This window comes from Antrostomus carolinensis, unplaced genomic scaffold (assembly GCF_000700745.2).
Source record: "Antrostomus carolinensis isolate BGI_N321 unplaced genomic scaffold, ASM70074v2 scaffold43069, whole genome shotgun sequence".
Taxonomy (NCBI): Eukaryota; Metazoa; Chordata; class Aves; order Caprimulgiformes; family Caprimulgidae; genus Antrostomus; species Antrostomus carolinensis.
The window spans coordinates 1-9,307 of NW_010341378.1; the positions used below are offsets into that span (position 1 = coordinate 1).

At 38.0% G+C, this 9,307-nt stretch overlaps 1 protein-coding gene across 1 annotated transcript; it reads left to right on the top strand.

The window, feature by feature from the left end:
• Window positions 1-15: 15 nt before the first annotated feature.
• On the top strand, window positions 16-9,253 carry TTC14 (tetratricopeptide repeat domain 14; the record flags this gene model as incomplete). The annotated part of the gene is made up of 11 exons (XM_010176454.2): window positions 16-136; window positions 391-590; window positions 983-1,067; window positions 1,157-1,286; window positions 1,936-2,088; window positions 2,776-2,847; window positions 4,141-4,260; window positions 4,344-4,466; window positions 5,212-5,329; window positions 7,390-7,499; window positions 7,967-9,253. Coding segments are annotated over 11 exons (2,193 nt in total), but the record flags the coding sequence as incomplete, so codon positions are not given.
• Between the last annotated feature and the right edge of the window lie 54 nt (window positions 9,254-9,307).

Consider the following 9,307-nt stretch of genomic DNA (forward strand, 5'->3'; position numbering starts at 1 on the left):
TCTCCTTCCCTTAGGAAAGAGAGGCCCAGCCTCGACATGGAGATAAAGCGCTTCATTGCCAAAAAGGCCGATCTCCTGTTTGCCCACTCGTGGAAACCCAACGGGCCGCCCTGCGAGACGCTGGAGGAGAACGAAGGTGAGGGCTGCGCGGGGCGAGGCGCGGCGCTCCGGGAGAGGCGGCCCTTCTGCACCCCCCGGGCACCCAGTGGGTGTAAAAACAGAATTAAAACAACAACAAAAAAATTGCCTTTGCTTTTTTACAAACCGCGCACAAACGTTCTGTTCGGGCAAATAAACGGGTTTTCAATGCGCTTTGCTGCCGTGAAGGGTCGTGTGTTTTCAGGCTGCAGCTTGGGCATCTCATAACCGCGAACGTCTCCTGTGTTGCAGAGTATTACGCTGTTATGCCTCCCCTGGAACAGTTCATGGAGGTGCCCAGGGAAGACAGAAGAGAGTTGTTTTTTCAAGACATCGAACGTGGTGACATTGTGATTGGGAAGATTACTTCTATTCGTGAATTTGGCTTTTTCATGGTGTTGATTTGTCTGGGAAGTGGTGTCATTCGGGAGATTGCAGATTTAGAGATCACTGTAAGATATGGCTTTGATCAGTATTCTTGATAAGTAGTAACTCTTTAATTTATCAGTTGCTTCTTGCATCTCTTCGTGGAGTTTTAGGTGTAGAGGTGAAACTGAACTTTGGGATGGTGGGTGGTATCTCAATTTGTGGACAGCTTATGATGCTTTGCTGAGCCAGCAAGCGCTTCTTTTTATGACCCATACTCAATATTTATTGGTTTTGAGTTGAAAAGCTTATAATTTATGGATGCATAAATTTTTAATTGAATCAAGCTATGCTTTTAACTGTCATGGCTCTGATGTGCATTAAGGTTAAACTAATCTTCTAGCTTAATCTTGGGTAGAAAAAAAAAAACAAAACCTTTTGGCTTTGTTTATGATATTCCTGCTTTCTTCTATCGTAGGCACTTTGTCCTTTGAGAGATGTGCCATCTCAAAGCAACCATGGAGATCCTTTATCTTATTATCAAACTGGAGACCTTATTCGAGGCAAGTAGCTGCAGAAGTTGTCAGGAATCTGTTTGTTTTGGTTTTGAGACATTTCTGTAACTTTATCTGAACTGTTATTGTTTCTATAGCTGCAATCAAGGATGTTGATCGTTACCACGAGAAGCTCACAGTGTCACTTTACAGCTCAGCTCTTCCACCCAGTCTTTCCAGTACAAAACTGGGCGTAATTACTTCCGATGACTTCCCATTACATTATAGGTAACAATACGCTGTTCAGCTCTCCTTGCTGCTGTATTCAGTGTGTCTGAAGAACATCTTTGACAGACTGTGCTTTAAACTTGTTGATGCTGTTTCTAATTTAGTTGGATGATTGCATACTTTTTGTTATTCATCTTTTTAACGTACTTGTTTCTGGATGTGTCAGGTGTGGCTGGTCTTTTAGCATCTTTCCCAAAATGTAAGGAAAGCAAAAAAGCAGAGTGAGGTATGTGTCACTGTGGGACTGTGTTAACAAAAAAAACCTCCAAGCAAACAAACAGGGGGAAAAAAAACAACAAAAAACCCTCCACAAACCCAAGAAGCAAAATTTTTGGGAGACTGGAGTATTAGATTCTTATAATTTTAGAATTACCCTTAGAAGACAGAAGGACACAGCTATCTCTGCAATTTTTGTAATGTTCTTGTACACCCTGGAGATGCCTAGATGGGTGCCAGAATAGGTTTCAAAATCTTGCATAGGCTAAAGGATATAAGGGTTGCTAAATAGTGGAAAAATATATGCCTTGCTTGTGAGCAGTAATAAATATCAATATAGGCATTTTATGCTAAACACAAGCATCATAAAGTCACATGTAGTGTCTGTGAGGCTGTGTTTGTGTACATTGGTGGGTTGGTTTTTTTCTTTAAGGCGAAGCATGGAAGTTGCTAATACGGCAGCGACATTTGAAGATGTTTTGCATCGTTCCCCAGGATTTGCTAATCCATCATTAGTTGAATATTTAGCAGAAAAACTAGGACTAAGTGAATCAAATCCACCGTCTTTGATGAGAAGTCTTCAAATGTAAGTGATTTTTTTACATTACTCCTATCCTATAGCTTTGTGGAGATTATTCTAATCCATTGAAATAGACTCATGAGTGGAAGTCGTAGACCACTTATACTTAAACCTTTTTCATTTTGATTTGCATGACTGCAGCTTACATGGCCTTAAATATTCTAAAGCAAATTCCTGTAGAGTAAGAAATTTAAATTTGAAATTTTATTGCTCTGAATAAGCAAGACATCACACAAAACGTTTAATACCAAATACTTTAGGAATGTATTGCTTAGATCTTGGCAGTATCTTTGGATTGAAATGCAGGACGTTTAAGTTTTAATGTTTTCTGTCAGATGTTTATTCACAATGTTTGTTTTAGTAATAGATCTGACCCCTTCAGTAAAATAAGCTCAGACATATGCAGCGACTGGTGGTGTGAGTTCTATATATATTAGGCCCCCAAAGCAGGTGTGAACATGGTATATTTTTGTTAAATGTACTGTAGCTGTACTAGTTCCATTCAACACTTTTAGAAGGGGTTGTGAAAAAAAAACTGGTTTCAGAAATGAGAAAGAATGTTCCTGACTGAGGGAGAGCAATAAGGTGTTGTATAAATATTTCATCCTATTTCAACTGTGTTGTGTATGGTAAATTGAATTTTGCAGACTCGGAAAACCAACTTGATGTTTTCATTTGTTTTCTTCCTTACAGTAAAAATTTCAATGAAGAAGATTTTGCCCCTGCATTGAGGAAAAAGCAGTCTGCATCTTGGGCCTTGAAATGGTATGCAATACCTCTTCTTGTCAGACCTTGTTCTTAGGTTAGATTAGGTTACAGGTTATATTTTTTAAAAGAAAATACATATTGAACCAGTTTTTCCACTGCATGTGTAGTGATGTAACCAGGAAGATTATCTTGAAAGTAACTCTTAACTGCCAAGTGGGTAGGTTATTATTTATCTCGAGATTCAGTTCCAAAATACATGTCAGGTTTAAGGGAGAACTCCTTAGAATATATATTTATGTGTTTATAATATGCTGACCCATTGATGAGGTGAGAGCAAGGTTTGTGACAACAGCAAGTACACGATTTTCCATTTTATAATTGACTGTTGTGTGACCTAATACTGCTTGTCGTGCTCTTTAGACCTCACACTGTAGATTTCACAAGTGCACTTGCTGTCTTTGAAAAGTTGAGTGTGTTTCCCTGGCTGCACTTGGAACAGTAGCTCTGGATAGGTGCTATTGCTTTTAAGCTATGCAGTGTATTTGGGCATGCTACAGGGTGGAGGAGGCAGAAGTAAGAGTGACTTTTCTCCCAAAAACGTCAGGTTTTTGTGGAAACGCTTCTCTGGAATCTACCAGCTCAAAAAAAAACCCCAAACCAAATGACATTGTGGGTGAAGCCTCAGAATTTCTGATTTTTGTGCTAACAAAGCAGTGTTTTCCTTAAGACAATAGCGTTCTGCAACTTTGATTAATTGCAGAAAAAGTTGCTTGTAATGTTTAATTAAATATAAATTTTAACTTTTTTAAAAAAAATCTGTAATGAAAGTCTGAAATTCAACTCATATCAGTTCTCTTCCAAAAAGTTAATCTCTTGGCAAATGTAAAAGGAATGTTCAGGTGATATGAAACATTAAACTTTAAAGTACTCATGCTTGAGATGAACGGGTTTCAGTGTGTGCCCATCCCACCTCGTGCCGTTGGTCTTCTGGTGATTTTTAGCTTTGGGTATAATTAATCCTGTTCCCGTTTAATGGTGGTAGGTCCCACATGAAGTTTTGTGCAGAAAAGTGCTTAAATATTCATTCCATAAATACAAACCAGTGTTAATATAGTACCACCATCTGCAGAAATGCTCTCCAGTGCCTTAAGATTTTGGATTAAAGACAATATATCGTTGTGGAATTATTTCAATATTGCATTAATTTGAAGTGCCTGTGTTAAGTACATTATAACAAGGTCAAATTTTACTGCCTCTCACTTGTTTGCAACCATAATCTGTGAGTAATTAACAGTATAAAATCTGGATAGTCTTAACTCTACATAATATTTTCTAAATATTTTTCTCCAGTGTGAAGGCTGGGGTTGATTATTTTAAGGTTGGGCGCCATGTGGAAGCCATGAACGAGTACAACAAGGCGTTGGAAATTGATCCACAAAATGTTGAAGCTTTGGTAGCACGTGGAGCTCTGTAAGTCTACTTGTTTCATTGGTTTTTCTACTTTGTGAAAGAGAAACATCACTAAAATCTGTGCAACTTTTCTGTTGTTCTAGGTATGCAACAAAGGGAAGTCTGAACAAAGCCATAGGTGATTTTGAAATTGCTTTAGAAAACTGTCCTACTCATAGAAATGCAAGAAAATACCTTTGTCAGACACTTGTGGAAAGAGGAGGGCAGTAAGTGTTGGGGTTGTGTTTTTGTTAACAATTTTTTGTCATTATATCTTTTTAATACCATTCTAGTTAGGACACAGAATGGCATCTTTCCTTCCTAGCTCTGTGTGTAAAAATAAACAAAATAAAACCAAGCAAAAAACCCTCCAAGAATAAAATTTAAAAACCCAAACAAAAAAGAAGTCTTTGTTGGAAATACACTTGCTTGTGCAGTTGGTTTCCGCTTTCTCTTCCCAGTTAAATCCTGGCAAAATATTTGAGGTTTAATGCTTGCAATCCTTCCACTGGTAGGATACCAGGCTTGCATAAAGTCTTGTGAAATGTTTGAATATATTCCAATAGGTTGTGGTTTTGTGTTTGGTTTGGTTTTTTTTTAAAGAAAGTATTTGTAACAAAGTGATGTTCTGTTACTCTACTGAAATATTGGTTAACCACTGTAACACAGAATTTTACTTTTGAAGATTCAGGGAATAGATTTGTTTTAAGCCTGTGTTAAGAAGAGAGAGACAGTATTCTTGAAACTGGAATTGAAATTTCAAATAGTAGTATTACTGGTGATGATTAGAAGATAATAATGGGTCAGAAATAGCTGTTTACTTCTTTACTGAGGTGGGCTAAGATGGTAGGTAGGGTCTTGGAGGGATGCATCAGTAGTGTCATAGTGCAAATAAGAAAGGTAGTCATAAAAAAAAAAAAATCTGTGAAAATCTGTGGCTTAAGTGTGTATGAATTATCACTTGAATTTTAGGTTGGAAGAGGAAGACAAACTGCTAAACGCTGAGAGTTACTATAAAAAAGCCTTAAGTTTGGATGAGACTTTTCAGGAAGCAGAAGAGGCCTTAAAGAAACTCCGTAAGCATATGCAGGTGATTCTTTACTTTCTCTTCATATAGTGCTCTCAATGACAATAAATGAAAATCAAAATCATATTAACTCTTTTGAACAGGAAGAGTTTAAGCTGATGGTTTGTCTTACTCTCTGCTTCCCTCCTCCACAGTAAATCTTTTATAGCGAGCATTATGGCTGTACCTACCAGAAGAAAGCTACCTCTTGATAACTCCACTGTTTTGAACAGGGTAGTAAAGGAATGTCGAACAGTGGAGACAGGGAAAACTGTTAACCCTGTTAGCTAAAGCAAGGATAAGAATATTCTGTCACACAAACGTGATTAATACTGTTAAATTAAAACATTCTGTGAATACAAAGATGCAAAGTGTAAAACACTTCAGCGCACCAAATAAACATTGCACGCCATCATGCTGGCCAGAACCACGTTGTTTGGAGTAATTATGAAAAGACAGAGTAACACCAGTCAAAGAGAATTCACAGGAAGATCACATGAGAGGGGAAATTGAGAGGTGATTTAAAGGGAAACAGCAGGAGGTGGAGGGAAGGTGGGTAGGCAGTTTTGAATATCTTCGCTTTCTTCTCTACTGCCTGTTTTTTTCCTCTCTTCTCTTGCATGCAGCCCATTTCCCTGGTGAACCCTGGTGGGTCTCTGTGCTAATCTGAGTTGTCATTTCTTTTTCTTTTATTTACCTCCTTTATTAGTGTTGTTTTCCAGAGAGGATCAGAGAGTAAAATAAAACACTAAGGGACAGGCTTGTTTTCTTCTCTGCCTCTGCGTGTGCATGTAAGGAGGTACAGAGACTGGGGTAGATGGCCCTAATCGGCACTTCTTCAGTTGGTAGAGCCATAATGCTGATAGGTCGTGTTGAAAGAAGGGGGAAGAAGAGATATGACAACCTCTTTTAATAAAATGAACTACATCATAAATAAACCATCGTATGGTATTTGAGCACTATCCACATTTGGCTGCTTTAGAAAGAGGTGTCAGTCTCAGTTAAAATAATGAATAATGTTCTCAGCAAGTAGGAGATAAATTTTACTCCCCTTTAGAATTTTCCTGGTATAATGGTCATTGATGCAGCAGATAAAAAACATGATGTTAGCTATTGTCTGTTGGTTTGCATAGCCTTACCTGCAGTTAAGGGTTTCCTTTCTTATATCTGTTAAGACAATTGCTGAGTTTTGAAAATTATAATCAGACTTTCTGCTCGCTCTGAATATGGATAGAGCTTCTCTTTGGGGCTGTAGCTGGCAGAAGTCTGTTTAAGGATAGTTTAAGGAAGTCTGTTCAAGAAGTTTAAGGATAATTCATCTGGTGAGATGCTCTTCTGCACTTACCTGTATTTTAATACATCAGTCTGATACTGTCAGACCAGTGTTGTGCTAGAATGGCTGAAACAACAGTGAAGTCTGTTTTCCTGTAATACTGATTATGTGTTTTTCTCCAATGCATTTTCTTCTGAATTGGACCGTTGTTGCTGTATCTGACATCTGGTGCTGCTCATCACCAACCCTTGGAACATGATTTCTTACGTAAACTATGCATCAAACTGGTCTGTGAAATTGTTACAAAATGGTTTGTATTCAAACATGGCCAAACTGAATACATGTTAAAATGGGCTCTGCCATGTTTTACTTGTAAACTATGATAATGATACTGTCTCAAACCTTTCTCTTTTCCTTCTTTTTTCTTTCTTTTCTTCCCCTTCACTTCTCCATGTTGGTAATATAATGTTTTCTTGCATATATATATATATATATATATATCTATATTCTATCTATGCTGTTTGGGCTCCACGCTTCACGGTGTGCTGGATCACGGTACCACTGCAATGGCTGGTCAAATACTTTTTTTTAATGGAATAAAAACTGCAATATGGTCCTTAATATAAACCTGATTATGACAATGGCCAATGCCAAACTCCTGAACAATATTAATTCTTGACCCGGGAATCCTGGTAAAACATCCCTGGTGTAATTATACATTTGAATGGGGTTGCGGAAATGGGGGAAAAATACCCTTGTTAACACTTCTAATGTAATTTTTTTTTTTAAATGATGCTTGGGTTCAAAAAAGAAATCTTTGGAAATGAGGGAGAAACAAGCTGCCAAAGAAGAGAGAGAGAAAGAAAAGAAAGTAGAAACAAGTGCAGAAAAATTGCGTAAGCTCTTAAAAGAAGAAAAAAGGTAACTTGGTTACACAGAGTGTACTGATACATGGCAGGAAGTGCAGATGAGACTGAACAATCCATTTCCAAACAGATTGTCCAGCAGTAGGCTAGGTAGAACTTCTACCTAGGTAAGCTGCTTTTCTTCCAGAATTTTTTTGTGGGTAGTGTCCTTTACTGCATAGAACCTTTAACGGAGGTGTATGTGGAAGAGTTGTTTGAAAAATACTTCGCAATGTGAAGTATTTGCGAAGTGTAATGCATATTAAATTGGGAAGGATTCCTTTTATAACAAACTGTTCAGTGGATTTATCTTAATTTTTTGATAAAGAAATGACATTTAAATTGTCTTGCTAGGTCAGGCTCAGTTTCCATTCATGCCCTACAGTCTAATCTCAGCCAAACTCCGGGGAGTACAGATTTCTTTCTACATGTAATTTTTGCCTGATACTGAAGATTATCTCACAGCTTAATTATGTTTTTTAGGTTGAAGAAGAAAAGGAAAGTATCAACTTCCTCTTCTTCCTCCTCCTCCTCATCATCATCATCAAGTGATTCTTCATCAGATGTATCAATTTCTTCTTCCTCCTCTTCCTCTGATCACAAGAAACGTAGGAAAAAGCGTCGGAATAGATCTGTATCTGCCCACAGCTCCAAAAAATGCTCATCTAGAGCTTCTTCCCATTATAAAGATCAGATTAGGAAAGAGGAGTGGTATTCGCCTCCGGCTGATACCTCTGCTTCCTTTCTTAATCAAAGTTTTGAAGTGGAAAAACTGCTGGAAAGGCAGGACAGCTTAGTGTGTCCAAAATCAGAGGTAAAAGAGAAAGACAGACACTGTTCTTTTTCGAGGACTTCAGGTGATGATGAAGACACTTTTGGAGGTAGGTCTGAAGATTCAAGAGATTCTTACAGTAGCTCCAGAACTCTGCCAAGTAGTAGCAAAACTGAAAAATACGGTAAATCAGATAGATTTTTCTCCAGTTGGAGGGGTTCTTCAGGTTCATATCATAAGTCAGATGATAAACCCAGGATGCGTTATTTTAGGAAATTAGAAAGGGATGGAGAGGGGAGAAGAGAGGAGTTTAAAAAACATGTCTCAAGTCAAGACAGGTATTACATGTCTCCAGCAGGGTCTGACTATTCTGGCAAGTCGATGGGAAAGTACAGATCGTACTCGAGCACCTGCTCACGTGAGGGTGATAGAGGTTATGATAGTGATAGGCACGCGTTAAGTCAGCATAAAAGTGAGAGTGAGTGTAGGAACAGGAAAAGAAGTCATGAAGAGACTAATAAAGCAAAGGAACCAGACGAGGAAACGTCTTTAAATGGTGCAGCACAAACAGAAAGTGGCACTAAAAGAAACTTGCCCCAGAACTTAGTTAACATTTTCAATCAAATAGCTGAATTTGAGAGGGAAAAGGGAAGTAAGCAGAAAAAACAGTAAAGTACCCAAGAAAGCCCTATTCTGCTGAGTGTAGTTAAATTAACTTCTATCTCAGTATCTCTTGAGAAAATGCAGATGAAGAGTGAGAGAAAGGCAGAATTTTTGTCTTGCAAAATGCCAAGGAATTCTTAAAGTGACAGTTGTATGGTGGAAAAAGATGCAAGGGTATCTTACATTAAATATCAGTTGTTATTTAAAATCTTAAGTTTTGTGTGCTCTTAATTTGGGATGCTCCTTTACACTATTCTCTGTGTGATGGGTTGAAATGCCTTGATACCCCTGGTCTGTAGTTAGCTGTAACTTGCATCAAATATGCACTTTAAAACAGATAGGTTTTGGTTTGTTTTTCTCATCCCCTGGGGTACTGTGGATAAACTTAC